Source organism: Tachyglossus aculeatus, chromosome 23, assembly GCF_015852505.1.
Source record: "Tachyglossus aculeatus isolate mTacAcu1 chromosome 23, mTacAcu1.pri, whole genome shotgun sequence".
NCBI lineage: Eukaryota > Metazoa > Chordata > Mammalia > Monotremata > Tachyglossidae > Tachyglossus > Tachyglossus aculeatus.
Genome location: NC_052088.1, coordinates 915,214 through 936,857, shown reverse-complemented (window position 1 = coordinate 936,857; position 21,644 = coordinate 915,214). Strand labels below are relative to the sequence as shown.

General features: G+C 46.1%; 1 protein-coding gene across 7 annotated transcripts in view; it reads left to right on the top strand.

Annotated features, from left to right (window-relative positions):
- SLC8A3 (solute carrier family 8 member A3) overlaps nucleotides 1-21,644 on the top strand; it is a 169,055-nt gene that overhangs the window by 134,243 nt on the left and 13,168 nt on the right. For 3 of the 7 annotated variants that reach the window (XM_038765876.1, XM_038765874.1, XM_038765873.1), the window contains exons 3-4: nucleotides 9,678-9,781; nucleotides 18,403-18,420. The exons of 1 other annotated variant lie outside the window; for it this stretch is intronic. In XM_038765876.1, coding sequence (XP_038621804.1) covers nucleotides 9,678-9,781; nucleotides 18,403-18,420 — 122 coding nt within the window. Of the gene's footprint in view, nucleotides 1-4,303; nucleotides 4,384-9,677; nucleotides 9,782-18,402; nucleotides 18,421-21,644 lie in introns of those variants that run through there. 3 more of the 7 variants (XM_038765878.1, XM_038765877.1, XM_038765875.1) reach the window with 3 other exon arrangements.

Sequence of the window (21,644 nt, the reverse complement as noted above, 5' to 3'; positions counted from 1 at the left end):
ACTGGACTCTACCAAGAGCTTATTAAGTGCTCTGCACACAGTAAACACTCAATAAATATGATTGATTGATTGATTGATTGATTACTAGTAATGATATGTGTCCCATATTTACTATGTCCCAGGCACCGTGACTGTGAGCCCACTGTTGGGTAGGGGCCATCTCTATATGTTGCCAACTTGTACTTCCCAAGCTCTTAGTACAGTGCTCTGCACACAGTAAGCACTCAATAAATATGATTGAATGAATACTAAGCACCAGTTGATGCAATAGAATCATGTTGGACACAGTCCCTGTCCCACATGTGGCTCACAGTCTCAGGGGCAGAGACAACAGTTATTTCATCCCTACTCTACAGATGAGGAAACTGGTTCACAGAGAAGTGAAGTGACTTTCCCAAGGTCACCCAGCTGGCAAGTGGCAGAGCCGAGACTAGAGCCCAGGTCCTCTGATTCCCGGGCCCGTGCTCTTTCCACTAGACCAAGCTGCTTCCCTATTAATCTCTCACCCACCTTTAGTATGATTCACCACCTTGAGCCTGAAGGAGCTAGTTCCAGTGGAGCAGAAGGAAGCCCCTCCCTCTCAAGGAACTCTGAGCCCAGTGTGGGTCAGGGACCACTGCGTCCGATCTAATTGTATGTACCCCGACTTGGAACCTAGTAAGGACTTCACGAATACCATCGTTCTTATTTCCATCATTTTTCGACCTCAGGGAACTCCAATCTAAGGCCCACAAAGGGTGGAAGGAGAGGGAGGGGATTGAGAAGGTCATAGATCGAACCCACCAGATTTAGTTCTGGAACAGCCAGTGGAGGCCCTGAACTGCACTGTACAGTTTGGGCACTGGCTCAGAGGGGAAGCAAAGATCCAGAAGACACTGTCAATCAATCAATCCATAGAATTTATTGAGTGCTTACTATATGCAGAGGACTTCACTAAGCGCAGGGAAGAGTACAATACAACAGAATGAGCAGATATTTTCCCTGCCCATAACAAGCTTACAGTCGGTAAGTCAGTCAATCGTATTTATTGAGGGCTTACTGTGTGCAGAGTAAGCACTTGGAAGATTAGAATATAACAATGTAAAATGTAAACACAAATTTCCTGCCCACAGTGAGCTTACAGTCTAGAGGGAGAGACAGACATTAATATAAGTTTGTAATTTGTAATGTATAATTTAAAGATAGAGCTGAAACACACCTTAAATGTTTCAGGCAGCGTACACCTATCTTATCCTTAAAGAGATCCACTAGTGCAGGTTCCCTACTTTCCCATTCTAGAGGGTTTTTTTGTTTTGTTTTGTTTTATTGCTATTAAGTGCTTACTATGCACCACGCACTGTTATAAGCACTGGAGTAGATACAAGCCCATCAGGTTGGACACAGTCCATGTCCCACATAGACCCATAGCCTTAATTTCCCATTTTACAGATGAGGTAACTGAGGCACAGAAAAGTTAAGTGATTTGCTGAAGTTCACACAGCAAAGTCAAAAAGCTGGGATTAGAACCCATGTCCTTCTGACTCCCAGGCCTGTGCTCTATCCACTGGGCCTAGCATTTGGGTTAGGTTTTTTTCTAATTAAAAAAAAACCCTGCACTATTGTTTCTTTTTCAAAAATCCAGTTAAATGTGGTTTGTAATATTCACGTTAAGCCCTCCCAGGTGGAGAGGGCATAAAATCCTGATAATGTCTCCCACTCCATTTTTGTTTTGTTCATACCTGCTCTAACTGGTGCTCTGTTAACAGCAGGGATTATACCTACCAATTTGTACTGTACTCTTCCAAGCACTGAGTACAGTGCTCAGTGTGCAGTAATTCAGTAGTGCTCTGTATACGCCAAGTACTCAGTAAATACCATTCATTGATTGAGAGAGTTTCTGTGGGGCCCATCCAGTTATTTTGTATCCTGGCCCTTATTGATTTCTGACCCTGATTCTCCTAAGACCCAGGCCGGGTCCCTCTGAACTCCAGTGAAGAACCCAAAGCTCCAGAATTTTCCAGTGACTTCCCGTCCAGACTCAGGGAGACCTTGCTGATTTTATCACTGTCTGGAAGAAGCCGAAACCAGCTGTAGAGTTCGAAAGTTAGAAGGGAAGTAGCCAACTGAACCCTGGACAGTTTCACCCCTGAGTCACACCAGCCAGATGGCTACCTACCCCTGAGCTAGTTAAAGAGTCTCTGTTCTTCCAGATGAATCCATTTCCAGGGTCTCTCGGGAGCTTCCTGCCATCTAGCATAAATATTTCTCGTTGTTTCTCTTCATCTGCCACCAGCGGTGTGAAAGGCTCCTGCTCTCAGTGCTACAGCTGTTAGTGGATTTCCTGTAAAACTTCCTAACCAGCCTAACCAAAAGAGGTTGAGAGATCCAACGGCTATGAAGAAGGAAAGCAGAGAGAAATGAAGGAGGGAAGAAGGGAGGAAGAAAGGAAGAGAAGGGAGGTGGAGAGAAAATCACCGGCTATTGGACTCGAAGCTGAGCTGTGGGTGTTGCCAATCAAGTTGACATGGTCTATGATGGGTCTCTTGCCAGCAGCGTGGCTCAGTGGAAAGAGCCCGGGCTTTGGAGTCAGAGGTCATGGTTCAAATCCCGACTCCACCACTGGTCAGCTGTGTGACTTTGGGCAAGTTACTTAACTTCTCTGGACCTCAGTTCCCTCATCTGTAAAATGGGGAGGAAGACTGTGAACTCCCCATGTGACAACCTCATCACTCTGTAACCTCTCCAGTACTTTGAATGGTGCTTTGCACATAGTGCTTAATAAATGCTATCATTATTATTATTATTTTCTGCTGGCATACCCCTCCATATTGAGATACAAGTACTCATATTCAGTCAGTCGATCAATCAATAGAATTTATTGAGCACCTACTGTATTTGTTAAGCACTTACTATGTGCCAGGCATTGTATAAGCTAATTAGGTTGGACACAGTCCATGTCCCACACAGGGCTCCAGTTACAATCCCCATTTTACAGATGAGGTAATTGAGGCCCAGAGAAGCAAAGTGACTTGCCCAAGGTCACACAATAGAAAAGTGGCAGAACAGGGATTAGAACACAGGTCCTTCTGACACCCAGGCCCATGCTCTACCCACTAGGACACGCCGCATCTCCTACTATGTGCCAAGCACTGTACTAAGTGCTGGGGAGAGTACACTATTACAGAATTGGTAGATGCATTTCCTGCCCACAACGAGCTTACAGTCTAGAGAGCTTACACTCTATTCAGTTCATTATTTGGTAGTTGGCAGGTGTACGTAAGTTTGGTCTCAGAAACCAAATTATGAAGAAACTGCCACTGGCTTTTGAATTTTGAATGGCCGAGATCACTGCTTCAGTGTTAGACTAAGAGCGCACCTCATCATCATTCCATAGATCAGTATCAATATGCAGCAAATTACTTGATAAAGTTCAGCAGAACAGTAGAGAAGCAGTTTGACTGTGTCTGGAAACCCTGGTTCTAATCCTGGCTCGGCCACTTACCTACTGCATGACCATGGGCAAGGCACTTAACTTCTCTGGGCCTCAGTTTCCTCATCTGTGAAATGTGTGGCTAAAATCCCTGTTCTCCCGTCCTCTTAGACCATGAGTCCTGTGTGATTCAGGGACTGTGTCCAATCTGATTGTCTGAGTGTTTAGTGTGGTGTCTGACATATAGTAAGCACTTAACAAATTCTACAATGACGACGATGATGATGATTATTATTGTGTCAGTAAGGTACTTTTGGTGTGGCTCTAACTCTTTCGAATTATTAAGGGACCATTCTGGATCTCTTCTGACCTTTCCTCTTCTCCCACTCCCTTCTGTGTCACTCTTGCGCTTGGATTTGCAACCTATCGACAGCCCCTTGTGTCCATAAGCCGTATTTATTTATTTATATTAATGTCCGCCACCACCTCTAGACTGTAAGCTCACTGTGGGCAGGGAACGTGTCTGCCAACTCTGTTACAGTGGAATCTCTCAAGCACTTAGTACGGTGCTGTGCACACAGAAAGCGCTCAATAAATACCATTGATTGGGTGTCACTCCAGTGGGTGGGCAAAGTATGCAGCCATTTGTAAACAATGTTCTAAGCTCCTCCCAAAGTGCCTAATGATACCTAAAGTTTAGGCACAGCAATGCTTGTTCAAGGTATGCAGCAGTGTATTCAATGCCCCCCTAATGGGTTGAGTAAACTTTGACCTTCTGAGCTTGTGATTTTTCCTCTGGCTTTCTCCTCTGCTGGCTCTTCGCCCCTTGCTCCCTGCTTATGATACTTATTATGTTTCCGTCCACAGCAAAACAATTCACATCCAGGTAATTGATGATGAGGAGTATGAGAAAAACAAGAATTACTTCATTGAGCTGATGGGCCCACGCATGGTGGATATGAGTTTACAGAAAGGTGTAGTACCCTGTCCTCCTCACTAACCTTAACACTCTTCTTTCCTTTCTTCTTTCTTCCTCCTCATCCCCTCCTTCTCCCCCCCTTTCCCTTCTCCCCTTTACCTTTGTTATAATCATTCTCTCCCTCCTCTCTCTTCTCTCTCTCACTCTCTCTCTTCTGTCTGTCTTTCATCCCTCCCTGCTCTGGCCTTAACAGTGCTGTACACAAACATGACTGTCACATGGTATACAAGAGAAGGTGAGAAGGAAGTATTCATGTTTACAAATCCTGGAGGGTGGAGTTGAGGGGAAGATTAGGGAAATTGGTGGGAAGAAAGAGAGAGAGAACAGTCTAAATGCCTTGTTTGGGGGTTCTTCTTGAAGCCTCCAGAATGGAAGCTCATTGTGGACAACCCTAATAATAATAATAATAATTCCGTACTTTTAAAGCACTTACTCTGTGCCAAACACTGTTCTAAGTGCTAGGATAAATACAAGTTAATCAGGTTGGACACGGTCCCTGTCCCACAAGGGCTCACAGTCAAAGTAAGAGGGAGTAAGATTAATCCCCATTTTACAAATGAGGTAACTGAGGCACCGAGAAGTTAAGTGACTTGTCCAAGGTCACAGAGCAGACACGTGGCAGAGCTGGGATTAGAACCCACATCCTCTGACTCCCAGGCCCGTGATCCTGACACTAAACCCTGCTTCTTCTCTGTTATGTTGTGCTCTCCCTAGTGCTTAGGACAGTGCTCTGCACATAGAAAGTGCTCAGTACATAGCACTGATTGATTGATTGTTTCATTCTCACATCCTGGTCAACAAAGAGCTTGGGAAAGGAGTCTAAACTCATAGGAGAAGCAGCGTGGCTCACTGGAAAAAGCACGGGCTTTGGAGACAGAGGTCAGGAATGAACAAATACCATCATTATTATTTCCCCCTTCTAGCCTGTCAGCCCGTTGTTGGGTAGGGACCATCTCTATATGTTGCCTACTTGTACTTCCCAAGCGCTTAGTACACTGCTCTTGCACACAGGAAGCGCTCAATAAATGCGATTGAATGAATGAATGAACAAAAAACATCATTATTATTTTCCCCTTCTAGCCTGTGAGCCCGTTGCTGGGTAGGGACCGTCTCTGTTGCTGACTTGGACTTCCCAAGCGCTTAGTACAGTGCTCTGCACATAGTAAGTGCTCAATAAATACATTTGAATGAATGAAATGAATGAGTTCAAATCCCGGCTCTGCCAATTGTCAGCTGTGTGACTTTGGGCAAATCACTTCTCTGTGCCTCAGTTACCTCATCTGTAAAATGGGGATTAAGACTGTGAGCCCCACGTGGGACAACCTGATCACCTTGTAACCTCCCCAGTGCTTAGAACAGTGCTTTGCACATAGTAAGTGCTTAATAAATGCCATTATTATTATAGTGGTGTCTTAGAGCTTTCCCATTGGGCCTTGTATATCAGCTTTCTTCTTCTTTGGCTACTACACATGAAATACTGTTTTCACTCAGGTTGATAATAAGGGTATTTGTTAAGTACTTACTCCATGCCAAGCACTATACTAAATGCTGGGGTAGATATAAGATAATCAGGTTACACCCAGTCCCTGTCCCAGAAGGGACTTACAGTCTAAAGGAGGGAGAGTACAGATATTGAATCCCTGTTTTACAAATGAAAAAACTAATTGAGGCACGGAAAAGTGAAGTGACTTACCCAAAGTCACACAGCAGGCCAGTGGCAGAACCAGGATTAGAACCCATGTGCTCTGACTTCCAGACCCGGGCTCTTTCAATCAATTGATCAATCAATGGTATGTATTGAATGCTTACGGTGTGCAGAGCACCATACTAAGTGCTTGGGAGAGTACAATAAGACAGAGTTATATTGTAACTCCACTAACTCCACTAAGCCATGCTTCTCCTCCTCTCAGGAAATGAGGCAGGGGATAAGGAGAGAAGTGGAAAGTAAAGGTATCTCTGAGAGCCTGAAGTCCTTCCCGATAGAATCACATGAGTTTTGCAACACTAATGGAACATTTAAACCCTCACGGTGTGTTGGCATGAAAATATTCCCCCATGCCTTTCTCTCCTCACCAGTCATCAACCCCAAGGCTGAAATGGCTCCTCTTCCCTTTCAGTTCCTTTGTGAAGAGGGACCCATTCAGCACTTCACCCAGCCCTGAGAGAGATGCATTTTTGCATTTTTGCCCCATAACCATAATTTATTTTAATGTCTACCTCTCCATCTGGAATGCAAGCTCCTCATGGCAGAGAATAGGCCTACCAATCTGTTGTATTGTGCTCTCCTGAGTGCTTAGTACAGTGCTCTGCACATGGTAAGCGCTCAATAAATACCATTGATTGATTAATCAATTGTGGATTTACCCTGCCATTAGCCATGGTCTGGATTACATCCGTCCAGCCTCCAGAACCATACCCTGTAGCTGGAGTGGAAAGGCCAAGTGGAACAGCCCCTGTAGGCTGCCTTTCCCCCTCAGGAGATAGGACCCTGGAGGTCATGGAAGAAGAGGAGGATGATCAGGTGATTAGACCTAGAGATAGGACCTTTCCAAATCCATGTATACCGGCGGGCGGGGAGGGGACAGGAGAGGCAGGTCTGTAGACAGTATCCAGGGCTTTCTCCTGGAGGATCTAAAAAAATTTAAAAGAATGTCAGTCCCTTCCAAACTCGGGAATCATGTCTCTCTCAGGGCCCTCCATATCTTTTTGATTTGAGGCAGATGTGAGGGAATCTCCTGCCTCCATGGTGTAGGTCAACAATTTTTCACCTTGACAAGGTCCGTCTCAGTGTTTGGTAAATGCTTAACTATGTGCCAGGCACTCTACTAAGTGCTGGTACAAGCTAATCAATTTGAACACAGTCCCTGTCCCACATGGGACTCATGGTCTTAATCCCTATTTTATAGATGATGTAACTGAGGCATAGAGAAGTGAAGTGACTTACCCAAGGTCACAGAGCAAACATATGGCAGAGCCGGGATTAGAATCCAGATTCTTCTGACTCCTGGGCCTGTACTCTATCCATTAGCAAATACTGCCTCTCTAAAGTGGTCCCTTCTGTCAATTGGTCATTTCCCTTCACTAGCCCTCTCTTTGTCTGCCTGGCTTTGGGAAGGGTCTGAGAGGCCCTTCTTTGACTGAGTTGCCTCTCTCCTCAGGGAGGCCAGCTCCACAGTGGCTAATCTTCCCTTGCTCATGCGGTTGTAAGTGGTCATAGGAAGTGATGGAGAGAAGAGACAAAAAAGGTCCCAATTGAGTAGGGTCCCAGGCACATGCATTTTTTTCCATTTCTCAGTGAGCCCAAGAAGGGCTGGGAAAAGCTTCCCTGTGACCTATCAGAACAATCAGTCAATCATTCAAAGTTAATCAATCATATTTATTGAGCACTTTTTTAAATGGTATTTGTTAAGCTCATACTATTTGCTGGGCACTGAACTAAGCCCTGGGGTAGATACAGGATAATCAGGTTGAATACAGTCTGTCCCCCACACGGGGCTCACAATCTTAATCCCCAATTTACTGATGAGGTAATTGAGGACCAGAGAAGTTAAGTGACTTGCCCAATATCACTCAGCAGACACATGGAAGAGCTGGAATTGGAATCTAGGACCTTCTAACTCTATCCATTAGGCGACTCACTTATTGTGTGCAGGGCACTGTAGTGAATGCTTATGTATTTATTGAGCACTTATTGTAATAATAATAATAATAATGGTATTTGTTAAGCACGTACACTGTTCTAAGCACTGCGGTAGATACAAGGTAGTGAGGGTGTCCCATGTGGGACTTCCAGGCTTCATCCCCATTTTACAGATGAGGTAACTGAGGCCCAGAGAAGTTAAGTGACTTGCCCAAAGTCACATAGCAGACGAGTGGCAGAGCCGGGATTAGGACCCATGACCTCTGACTCCCAAACCTGTGCTCTTTCCACTAAGCCACACTTTATTGAACTCTTGGGAGAGTACAATGCAATAGAGTTATGGTATTTTCCTTTTAGACTGTGAGCCCACTGTTGGGTAGGGACTGTCTCTATATGTTGCCAACTTGTACTTCCCAAGCGCTTAGTACAGTGCTCTGCACACAGTAAGCGCTCAATAAATACAATTGATTGATTGATTGATTGATTGATTTTCCTGTGAGACATAATGGTGGTCCAGTGTCCACCTTATAATCCCACAAAATCTCAATTTTATTGAGAAGCAGTGTGGCCTAGTAGAAAGAGCCCAGCCCTGGGAATCAGAGGACCTGGGTTCTAATCTCAGCTCTGCCACTCATCTTCTGGGTGACCTTGGGAAATTCACTTAACTTCTCTGTGCCTCAGTTTCCTCATCTATAAAATGGGTATTCAGTGATTATTCTCTCTCCCCCATAGAGTATGAGCCCCATGTACAACAGGGGCTGCATCCAATAGAATTACCCTGTATCTTCCCCCAGCTCTTGACGTGGAGTAAGGGCTTAACAAATACCAGTGTTGCCTAGTGGATAGAGCGAGGGCCTGAGTGTCAGAAGGACCTGGGTTCAAATCTCGGCTCTGTCACTTGTCTGCTGTGTCACCTTGCGCAAGTCATTTAAATTATCTGGGCCTCAGTTTCCTCATCTGTAAAATGGGGATTAAGACTGTGAGCCCCCTGTGGGACAGGGACTGTGGCCAAACTGATTAGTTTGTATCTATTCCAGCACCTAGTACAGTGCCTGGCACATAGTAAACATTTAACAGATCCCATCAACAACGAAAAAATGCCAAATAGGAAGCCTCTACCCCCATTCAGTCTCCCATCTCTCTCTCTCTTTCTGGGTTCCCTCTTTCTCTCAGACCTGTCCTCACCTACAATTACATCAGAGAGGGGGAAAATGGCACAAGGAAGGAATATATGTGTGCCTTCCATATGTTTGACCGTCCTACGGCTCTGTGCTCATCTGAGTTATTCTTTATTGACCAGCCTTTAGTCAGCTGAGAGGATGCCATGAATACCATGTGACAGCCCATGGAATGTGCTGCAGAAGTCATTCCACTAACCCTGAGCAAGCTCTAAATCTAATCCCCTGTTCCCACTCCCATCCCTCTTCTCTCCCTGTCCCCATCTCCTCCCGCTCTCCACGACGAACCAGGGTACCACGAACAGCTAAAGCCAGTTTCCAGTGCTCCACCTCTCCAGGACGGCTCTGCCCAAGGCAGCGGGGGTGGGGCTTAGCTGCGGGCGGCAAGAGGGATTGGTGTGTAGAAATTATGCCCTCCAGAAACCTCTTGCCAACCTACTGTACACACTGTCTCTCTTATTGTCCCTACAGGAAGACCGTAAGGGTTAAAATAGTAGATGAGGAGGAATACGAAAGGCAAGAGAATTTCTTCATTGCCCTTGGTGAACCGAAATGGATGGAACGTGGAATATCAGGTGTGAGATGCTTTCGAAAAAGAAAAAAACTAAAAAGAACTGAAAAGAAACAAAATCAAAAAGAGAAAAGAGAAAGTTACTCGATTCCACCCCCCCACCTTTTCTCCTCCTCCCTCCTCCTCCGCCTCCTCTTTCCTCCTTCCGAGCAATGAACTTTTTTATTCTTTTCCCTCCTGTATTCTCGCTCTCACCCTGTTTCGGTGTCATCTCTGCCTTTGTAGCCTTAGCTGATTTCTGATCCTCCTTACCCACCTTGGGGGTAGCACTCCATCCCTGCACTTATCTTGATATCCTCTCCAGTTTTCTTTCCTTGTTTCTTTGGGATGATTCCTTGGGTTCCCACCCCCTTTTCCTCCCTGGTGCAAACCCTTGATGGGTGGAATGGGAAGGGAAAAGAGAAGAATGTTTTGCATGGCTGTATTCCCTCCTTCCTTGCTCGTTCCAGTTATTTCTCTCTCACCATTCTCCTCCCTCCCTCCCCTCTCCCTCAGCCTGGATTGAATGAAATTCTTGAGTTCCTCTTGCACAAAATGCCTGGCCTTGGTCTCCCCACCTCTGGTTTGATGCCGCATTTCACTCGTTCATTTGAGGTTCGTAACATTCTGTTAAGGGGTTCACTGGCCAAGCTGCCCACTTGCCCCTGGGCCCTTCCTGGAGGTAAGTGTCATTCTTCCTCCCTGTTTCACCCTTGGGGAAACTGAGGCACAGAGCGGTCACCCGCCCTGCGTAAAGATCACTGCGCAGGTTGGTGGCTGAGCCCTGTATCTCCCCATCCCTTTCCTGTTAGCGGTGAATGAAAAATGTTCAGTTTGTCACAGTGAGTTGAAGACCATCTTCATTCACAGCATTTATTTGGACTCTACTATGTGCCAAGCACTGCACTGGGGAAAAGTCAAAGTAAAAGGCCTAGTGCTCTCAAGCAGTTTCAAATCCACTAGGGATGAAAAATGATCCAAAGTACTAGACAGACAATAGGTAAAAGAGAAAGACAGAGATATTAATGATAAAAAGGAAGTACATAGGTAGATAGATGGCTAGAGCAGTATAAACATGATTGCTAAGAGTGTCTGATGAGGTGAGATGACCAGGAAGGTGAAAATTTGTTGGGTAATGCCTTCTGGAGGCAGTGAAAAAGAAAAATGAGAAAAAAAAAAACCTGAGAAGAAAAGTTTAAAAAAAAGGAGGAATGGCAGAATTTGGCAAATTGTAGGGGTAAGGGAGTTTTCTGTAAGGGAAATGGTGTGTCATGAGTTAGAGAGTAGAGTCACAAAGGAGGGAAAGATGGACATTTGGCTTGGGAGGAGAAGCAAGTGCTGGGAAGGAGTGAAGGGAGAAGAGAGAAAAGGGATTTGAGGGGTATTGTTGTTAGGAGTCCTAAAAATCAGGGCCCAAGAATACCAAAGAAATTGTAATGACCCAATGCCCAGTTCTTCTGCCAGACTTCCAACAAAGTTTGAGTCAATTGCCCACTGAGTTTGCCCGGCCTTTGAGTTGGTGGACTTTTCCATAGGATTGTCATGGCAGAGGTAATGGGACTGGGATACCAGAGAGATTTATTGTAGTGAAATTAGAGCATATCACTTAGGAATCAAGTCAGCCCTTTTAAACCTGTCATTCATTCATTCAGTTGTATTTATTGAGCATTTATACTATGTGCAGAACACTGTACTAAGCTCTTGGGATGTCTCCATCGGAGCTTCAATCTTTGGCTCTCCTGCCCCTCGCCAACTAAGAAAAAGTCATGTTGATTCATTTTCTCCCTTTTGGGTCCTTGAGAGTCACAGGGATGGATTTTCCTCTCTCATAAATGGGGTTTCCCTACCAAGAATCCAGTTCTGCAGCTTGCCTTCTCCAGTGAGCCCTCAGGAAAATGAACCTTTCCTGAAGAACGATGCTCTGCTGCAATGTGCCATCTTGATGGAAGAAGAAATGGCATGTGAATGGTTGGCCAGAGCTTTGTGTTGGGACCAACCATTGTTTGGTTGGGCAGGGGAGTCTCTTATTTGCTTGTCTCACAGGGAATTGGAAGCAGCAAGTCAGGAAGTTAATGATTCAACATGTCCCTCCATGTTGAAGTCCAGACTGGTTTGGGAAGATGCCCGGGACAAAGAACCCCAAGAGCATCAATCCTGGACTGTCCTTGGGATCTGGGTCTCTGATAGGTAGACCCAATCGGTTGGTTTGCTTGGGAATGCCCATGACATTCCTGGCCCTTGATCCCCCAAGGTGGGCATGTACCAGACCCAGGGCTCCATTTGGATGTCCAGTACTGGCTGCCCGTGGGGATGGATTCCTCAAGGGACTCCTGCAGTGGGTTACGGGTAAGACAAGTCAGATGGTGGAGGGATGGAAACCCAATTCCTGGTGAAGGTGACTAAAGTACTCCAAATACCCACAACGTTCTGTTCTTGAACCATCTGACGTTCCATATTGTTAGGCTGCATGTCTGTGTTTGGTTTGGGCCTGTTCTCATTGTACCTGAGGACTGTCCTTGATCATCTGATCAGTCCTGGCTCTTTCTCTGTTGTTAAGATGGTTTCCCTTTAATCAGGAGGAGCACAGGAAGTACTACTATTACTACTACTAGTAATAATAATAATAGCAATAATTGTGGTATTTATTAAGCAATTACTATGTGCCAGTCCAAAGCCCTGAGGTGGATATAAGCAAATTGGGTTGGACACAACAGCAGACATGTGGCAGAGCTGGGATTAGAACCCAGATCCTTCTGACTCCCAGGCCCATGTCACTCATTATGGGCAGGGATCATGTCCACTAATTCTGTTGTATTCTACTCTCCCGAGTGCTTAGTACAGTGCTCTGCACATAGTAAGCACTCAATAAATGCTATTGATTGATTGATAATAATAATAATTGTGGTATTTGTTCAGCCCTTACAATGTGGCAAGCACTGCACTAAGCATTGGGTAGATGCAAAGTATTCAGGTCTGACACAGTCCCTACCCCAACTAGGGTTCACATTCTAAGTACTGGGGAGAACAGGATATTGAATCCACATTTTACAGATGAGGAAAGTGGGGCACAGAGACTTGTCCAGAGTCACACAACAGTGTTCTGTCCACTAGGCCACAGTGTTTCAATCGGGCAGATACCTCAGTCCAGGTTCCATTGTCTCAATGTTTTATTTCCACCTTTTCTGGATTTTTGAAATCCTTGCTCATCCAATCAGTAAAAGGGGGGTAAATAAAAATACTACATTTTAGGCAAAGAAGGAAATAAGAACAACATAGTCCAATTTCCTAAGTGCTCTGCTGCTTCAGGAGTTTTGGCCCAAACAAGAGAAGTCATTTTTCACTACCGGAGTCACATCAGGAGGCTCAAACATTCCTCCTGGCAGTTCATCAGTTCTGAATGCTGTTTTCCCACCCAGCAAAGACGACAACAATCGCACCTGGAGGAAGATGTTCTATCATACCTGGAAGGCGGACAGCAGAACAGGGTTTCAGAGAAGGATTAAAAAAGCTTCTGAGAAGGAGAAGTAGGGAAGGAAACTAGGGCTGCAATGGCCTGGAGGGGGAGAGGTAGGCAACTTGCTCCTGGGATTCAGAAGAGAAACAGCAGCCAGAACTGTCAGAAGCCAGGACAGGATGGAAGCGGTGTGGCCTGGCCATGAAATGAGCATGGAACTGAGAGTCAGGAGGACCTGGATTCTAATCCTGAATCTGTCCCTTGTCTGCTGTGTGACCTTGGGCAAATCACTTAACTTTTCTGGGCCTCAGTTCCCTCATCTGTAAAATGGGAACTCAGACTGTGAGCCCCATGTGGGACATGGACTGTATCCAATCTGATTGGCTCTTATGTACCCCAGCACTTAGTGCATGCCTGGAACAAAGTAAGCCCTTAACAAAAACCATACACAAAACACAAAAAAAAGCTTTGGGCCAAGCTAATGGCATGCACTGGGCAAAGCCCACTTCAATTTTCATGCAGAATCAAAATTAATTCCTCTTTAATTACAAAGCAGCATGGCTCAGTGGAAAGAACATGGGCTTGGTAGTCAGAGGTCATGGGTTCTAATCCTGGCTCCACCACATGTCTGCTGTGTGACCTTGGGCAAGTCACTTAACTTCTCTGAGCCTCAGTTAGGTAACTGTAAAATGGGGATTAAGACTGTGAGCCCCACGTGGGACAACCTGATCACCTTTTATCCCCCCTAGGGCTTAGAACAGTGCTTTGCACATAGTAAGTGCTTAACAAATGCCATCATTATCATTGTTATTATTATTCAAGCCTGCCTTATTGGTGTCTCCTCAAAACTGCCCACCTTCAGTTGGGGCGTGTGCCCTACAGGAGAAGTAGCTTGGCCTAGTAGAAAGTGCACAGGCCTGGGAGTGCTGAGTGACCTTGGACAAGTCACCCAATTTCTCTGTGCCTTAGTTAAGTGCTTACTATGTACCAAGCACTGTACTGAGCCCTAGGGTAGAAGCAGGTCAGACATAGTCCCGGCCCAACATGGGTCTCACAGTCTTAATCCCCATTTTACAGATGAGGTAACTGATACCCAGAGAAGTGAAGTGACATGCCCAAGGTCACACAGCAGACAAGTGGCAGAGCTGGGATTAGAATTCACTACCTCTGACTCCCAAGCCCATGTTCTTGCCACTAAGCCATACTGCTTCCATGGTCAATGGTCAAAGATCAATCAATCATATTTATTGAGCGCTTACTGTGTGCAGAGCACTGTACTAAGTGCTTGGGAAGTACAAGTTGACAACATATAGAGATGGTCCCTACCCAACAGTGGGCTCACAGTCTAGAAGGATGAGACAGAGAACAAAACATATTAACAAAATAAGATAAATAGAATAGATATGTACAAGTAAAATAAATAAATAAATAGAGTAATAAATATGTACAAACATATATACATATATACAGGTGCTGTGGGGTAGGGAAGGAGGTAAGGCAGGGGGATGGAGAGGGGGAGGAGGGGGAGAGGAAGGAGGGGGCTCAGTCTGGGAACGACTCCTGGAGTAGGTGAGCTCTCAGTAGGGCCTTGAAGGGAGGAAGAGAGCTAGCTTGGCGGATGGGCAGAGGGAAGGCATTCCAGGCCCGGGGGATGACGTGGGCCGGGGGTCGATGGCGGGACAGGTGAGAACGAGGCACGGTGAGGAGATTAGCAGCAGAGGAGCGGAGAGTGCAGGCTGGGCTGTAGAAGGAGAGAAGGGAGGTGAGGTAGGAGGGGGCGAGGTGATGGAGAGCCTTGAAGCCGAGGGTGAGGAGTTTCTACCTGATGTGCAGATTGATTGGTAGCCACTGGAGATTTTTGAGGAGGGGAGTAACACGCCCAGAGCGTTTCTGGACAGAGACAGTCCGGGCAGCGGCATGAAGTATGGATTGAAGTGGGGAGAGACATGAGGATGGAAGATCAGAGAGAAGGCTGGTGCGGTAGTCCAGACGGGATAGGATGAGAGCTTGAACGAGCAGGGTAACGGTTTGGATGGAGAGGAAAGGCCAGATCTTGGCAATGTTGCAGATTTGAGACCGGCAGGTTTTGGTGACGGCTTGGATGTGAGGGGTGAACGAGAGAGCGGAGTAGAGGATGACACCAAGGTTGCGGGCTTGTGAGACGGGAAGGATGGTAGTGCCGTCAACAGTGATGGGAAAGTCAGGGAGAGGGCAGGGTTTGGGAGGGAAGACAAGGAGTTCAGTCTTGGACATGTTGAGTTTTAGGTGGCAGGCAGACATCCAGATGGAGATGTCCTGAAGGCAGGAGGAGATGCAAGCCTGGAGGGAAGGGGAGAGAGGAGGGGCAGAGATGTAGATTTGGGTGTCATCAGCATGGAGATGATAATTGAAGCCGTGGGAGCGAATGAGGTCACCAACGGAGTGAGTGTAGATAGAGAACAGAAGGGGACCAAGAATTGAACCTTGAGGAGCCCCCACAGTAAGGGGATGGGAGGGGGAGGAGGAGCCTGCAAAAGAGACTGAGAATGAACGACCGGAGAGTTAAGAGGAGAACCAGGAGAGGACAGAGTCTGTGAAGCCAAGGTTGGATAGTGTATTGAGGAGAAGGGGGTGGTCCACAGTGTCGAAGGCAGCTGAGCGGTCAAGGAGGATTAGGATAGAGTATGAGCCGTTGGATTTGGCAAGCAGGAGGTCATTGGTGACCTTTGAGAGGGCAGTTTCCGTGGAATGTAGGGGACAGTAGCCAGACTGGAGGGGGTCGAGGAGAGAGTTGGTGTTGAGGAATTCGAGGCAGCGTGTGTAGTCGACTCGTTCAAGGAGTTTGGAAAGGAATGGTAGGAGGGAGATGGGGCAATAACTAGAAGTTGAAGTGGGGTCAAGAGAGGGTGTCAATTGTACTGACTTTTCATAGTGGGATCTGGGGCTTCAGAGACCACCTGCCTAGCTTGATTTTTCCCTCCCCATAAACCTCTCTGTTAGTGATGTCTCCAGGGTCTGGGCCACCCAGAAGCTATGTAATCTTTTGTGGCTATTTGTCCTTTCCTAAGCACTCTGCAGACTGACTCTGCCTGGGAGACCTGTATTTTACCTTTAGAGTTGAGACTAGAAGATGGGAAGGTTGGGGTTCCTGGACTATAATCTCTGCTCCAGACTGTAAGGTCTTTCATTCATTCATTCATTCACATTTACTGAACACTTACTGTGTGCAGAGCACTGTACTAAGCACTTTGGAGAGTACAATACAACAAAAAACAGACACATTCCCTACCCACAATGAGCTTACAGTCTAAAGAGAAGCAGCAGTGGCTCAGTGGCAAGTGCACGGGCTTTGGAGTCAGAGGTCATGGGTTCAAATCCTGGCTCTGCCAATTGTCAGCTGTGTGACTTTGGGCAAGTCACTTAACTTCTCTGGCCTCAGTTACCTCATCTCTAAAATGGGGATTAAGACTGTGAGCCCCCTGTGGGACAACCTGATCACCTTGTAACCTCCCCAGCGCTTAGAACAGTGCTTTGCACATAGTGCTTAATAAATGCCATCATTATTATTATTATTAAAGAGGGGGAGACAGATATTAATGTAAATAGATACATTACAGATATGTACATAAATGCTGTGGGGCTAGGAGGGGGGAAGAACAAAAGGGAGCTAGTCAAAGTGATGCAGAAGGAAGTAGGAGAAGAGGAAATGGGGTGGGGGTGGGGGCTTAGTTAGGGAAGGCATCCTGGAGGAGATGTGCCTTCAATAAGGCTTTGAAGCTGGGGAGAGTCATTGTCTGTCGGATTTGAGGAGGGAGGATGTGGGCGAGGAGTGAGTGGCGAGGCAGGACAGGAGGCACAGTGAGAAGGTTAGCATTAGAGGAGCAAAGTGTGAAGATTTGCTCGTAGTAGGAGAGTAGCAAGGTGACCTAGGAGGGGGCAAGGTGATGGAATGCTTTAAAGCCAATCGTGAGGAGTTTTTGTCTGATGTGGGGGTGGACGGGCAACTACTGGAGCTTTTTGAGGAGTGAGATGATGTGTCCTGAACGTTTTTGTAGAAAAATAATCCAGGCAGCAGAGTGAAGTATAGACTGGAATGGGGAGAAGCAAGAGGCTGGTAGCTCAGCAAGGAGGCTGATGCAGTAATCCAGGCAGGATAGGATGAGTGCTTGAATTAATGTGGTAGCAGTTTGAATGGAGAGGAAAGGGGGGATTTTAGCAATTTTGTGAAGGTGGGACTGACAGGATTTAGGGATGGATTGGTTATGTGGGTTGAATGAGAGGAGTCAAGGGTAGCGCCAAGGTTACGAGCTTGTGAGATGGGAAGGATGGGGGTGAACTGGGTGTTATGGAGAATAGAAGACCCCCCTCAGTTAGGGTGTGGGTGGCAGAGGAGGAGCTCATGAAGGATACTGAGAACGAATGGCCAGAGAGACAAGAGGAGAACCAGGAGAGGACAGAATCAGTGAAGCCAAAGTCGGATAACATTTCCAGGAGTAGGAGGTGGTCCACGGAATCGAAGACAGCTGAAAGGTCGAGGAAGATTAGGATGTAGTAGAGGCCATTGGATTTGGCAAGAAGGAGATCATTTGAGAGGGCAGTTTCTGTGGAGTGACGGGGACAGAAGCCAGATAGGAGGGGGTCAACGAGAGAATTGGACACAGGATGTGTCTTCCAATTCTGTTGGGTTGTACCACCCTCAGTGAGTGCTCAATAAATACCATTGATTGATTGCTATCCTTGAAAGGTGGATAAGCCATCTATGGCATAGTTTCTAGTATCCTTCCACTAGCTTTGGTCTTGTACTCACATCCAAACCCCACTTCCTCCTTTCCTCCTTCCTCCAGCTCCCTTAAAGTCAAGCCTTATCATTCCACATAGCCCAGCTCTCTTCCTTCAAGTCCAGCTCTGCCCTCCTATCTCTGCATATAAAAGATCAAGAAAAGAGGAGAGGGGTACATCCGTGAACTCCAAGCCCCCGGGGGTGTGTGTTTACACCAACCCTTCCTCGGCACATGCTCATCCTGCTGCTACTGAGCACATTCAAGCCCCTGCATTTTGCATGTGACTGCATTGTTGCCTCCTACTGCATTAGAACCTAGCTCATGACTTTCCAGACGCTGTCCCCTGCTAAGAGCCTGGGGAAACCTTTCCAGATGGGACATTAATTTTCTACCTTTTTCTCTCCCCCTGGTTCTATTTCCATTTGCAAACAGCGCTCCTGTTGTCTCCAGGTAAGAGGCTGATTCCCTTTCCTTCCCCTCTCCTCCTTGCCAGGTGTCCTTCGTGGTTTCAGGCAATGGCCAGTCAAGGCTACTTGCCCTTGGGTTCTTGATGATTCTGGGGTAGTTACAGTTGATTCTCTGCTACCACAGGAATCATGTTCTTAGAGAAACTCCGTGACCTAGTGGGCAGAACACAGGTCTGGCAATCAGAAGGACCTGGGTTCTAATCCTGGCTCCACCGCTTGTCTGCTGTGTGACCTTGGGCAAGTCACTTCATCTCTATATGCTTCAGTTACCTTGCCTATAAAGTGGGGATTTAGACTGCGATCCCCATGTGGGACATGGACTATGCCCAACCTGAGTACCTACCCCAGTGCTTAGAATAGTGCCTGGCACATAGTAAGTGCTGAACCAATACCATTAAAAAGAAATGGAAAACTCATGTTATAATAAATGGGCCTTCACAGATAGTTGACCATGTGTCCATCCATTTCTTTTGACATAATTATATTCTATCCAGACAGATGCATGTTTTCAGAAGACCATTCCGTATTTCCCCAGTAATGTTCCAGTCAGAGCATTTAGTGAAGCCATGCACTGTGGAAAAAGTGAATCGATTCTTTATATGGTGTTTGGAAGTCAGGGGTTGGGACCCTGGTCAACAATATTCCCTAAGACTTTGAACAAGACCCTTGCTGAGTCAGATCCACTAGGCCCATCCAGACTAGTTTTTTTTTGTCCTCAGTTATATCAGTCAAGTGCTCTCTCTGGGATGGCGATTCATTTCCCCAAATGAAGATGCTCTCAACCCTTCACAGTCCAGGTTAAAACCTACACATTGCATAGTTTTTAGGGTTTGTGGAACCTTCAGGATCAGGAGCGAAAAAACAATTACCCTGATGGGATGGAAGTTTAGAGACACCTAATGAAGTCCAACCTTATGTTGTGCGTCTGCATACAGATCCTCAAAAGAGGTTGGTGTGACTAGTCTTGTCCAGATATAGAAATAGGTGGGAAATAGGTGGGAGAAGCAGTGTTGCCTAGTGGATATAGCACATGCCTGAGAGGCCGAAGAATGTAGTTTCTGATCCCATCTCTGCCACTTGTCTGCTGGGTGACCTTAGGCAAGTCACATAACTTCTCTGTGCCTCAGTTCTTTCAATCTGTAAAACGGGGATTCAAACTGTGAGTCCCATGTGGAACATGGACTGTGTCCAACCTGATTAGTTTGAATCTATCCCAGTGCTTAGTCCAGTGCTTGGCATATGGTAAGCACTTAACAAATACCATTTTTTAAAAATCAATGTCTGGAAGCTTCCAGAGCCTTTGGTGATTCTGTGGCCTTCTATCATCATCAATTGTATTTATTGAGCGCTTACTATGTGCAGAGCACTGTACTAAGCACTTGGGAAGTACAAATTGGCAACTTATAGAGACAGTCCCTACCCAGCAGTGGGCTCACAGTCTATCATTGTCACAAGCTGAGACCTAGAGAAATTGAACATTTGGAAAAATTTCCCTGGGTTCTGGTGTCCGTCTATTTCTAGACTGTAAGTCCGCTGTTGGGTAGGGACCGTCTCTATATGTTGCAAACTTGTACTTCCCAAGCCCTTAGTACAGTGCTCTGCACACAGTGCTCAATAAATGCAATTGAATGAATGAATGAATGACCTGCCAGTGAAATTCCCTGGAGATCACTGCATGTCTGGATCAATCAATCAAGTAATTGTATTTATTGAGTGCTAAGTTGTGCAGAACACTGTACTGAGTTGGCAGACTCATTCCTTGCCTACAATGAGCTTACAGTCTAAAGGGGGAGATGGGAATTAATATAAATAAATAAATTATGGATATGGGACATTAGTTCTGTGGGGCTGGATGAAGATTCATAGTTGTAGTAGTAGTAGTAGTAGTAATGCTAGTAGTAGTAGAAGTAGTAGTAGTAGTAGCAATACTACTACTAGTAGTAATGGTAGTAACAATACTAGTAGTAGTAATAATAGTAGTAGAAGTACTTTCAGATTGGTCCAGGGACCTGGGATTCCAGCAATTCCCGAATCCTTGAGGAATCACATACAAATGATCTTCCTGAAAACACACTCTAAAACTTAGCCAGTTTTCCCTCCTCTGGGTGCAATTAAATTTGGTCTTGGTACATCAGAAACTAAAGACACGTGATAGAAGGAGCTTTTTTAGATCAATGGGCTTAGGTAGCCATGGAGAGACATGGATTCTAAAGTAAATGAGGGACTGAAGTATTGATGGCCTTCCAAATGGAGAGTTGAATGGGTCAATAGACCAGTGTTAGACCAAAATGTATAATAGATTGGTGTGAGGCTGGGGAGGGGAGGAGGGGGCAAGAGATGGTTAGGAGAGTTGAATGGATCGATAAGTCAGGGTTAGACCAAAATCTATAGTAGTAGATTCGTGAGGGGCCCAAGTGATGGTTATTGATAGGACACAAAGGAACAAATTATATTAGTGACCGAGAGGGATGAGGCCGCCAGGAAAAGGTACAACTCAAAGATTAACCCAGAGCCTGCCATCTCTGTTGTTACTGTCAGTTGCTCCTTATCCAGGATTGGAGGGGCAGGGAGTCTGGAGGGCCAACCTTTAGGGTCACTTGCCTCCTGCCCCATCCCACTGCTAGGGCAGACCTGATTTCTACTTCCAATTCATACATCATGAAATGGTCAGCTGGAGTTGGTCAGCTAGCTTGGAAACACAGAAAAGCACTTCCCATGAGCAAAGCCCATCCCTTCTCCCCTTTCTCAGTAATGGAGATGTACTTCCACTCGACCAGAAGACCCCCTTCATAACTTTACTGAAGGCACATCTCCTCCAAGAGGCCTGCCCTGACTAAGCTCTCTTTTCCTTTTCTTCAACTCCCTTCTGCGTCTCCCTGACTTGCTCCCTTTATTCATCCCACCAGAGAAGCAGCATGGCTCAGTGGAGAGAGCAAGGGCTCGGGAGCCAGAGGTCATGGGTTCTAATCCCCACTCCACCACTTGTCAGCTGTGTGACTTTGGGCAAGTCACTTAACTTCTCTGGGCCTCAGTTACCTCATCTGTAAAATGGGAATTAAAACTGTGAGCCCCACATGGGACAGCCTGATCGCCTTGTATCCCCCCAGCACTTAGAACAGTCTTTGCACATAGTAAGCACTTTAACAAATGCCATTATTATTATTATCCCAGCCCCACAGCACTTACATACCTATCTGTAATTCAGTT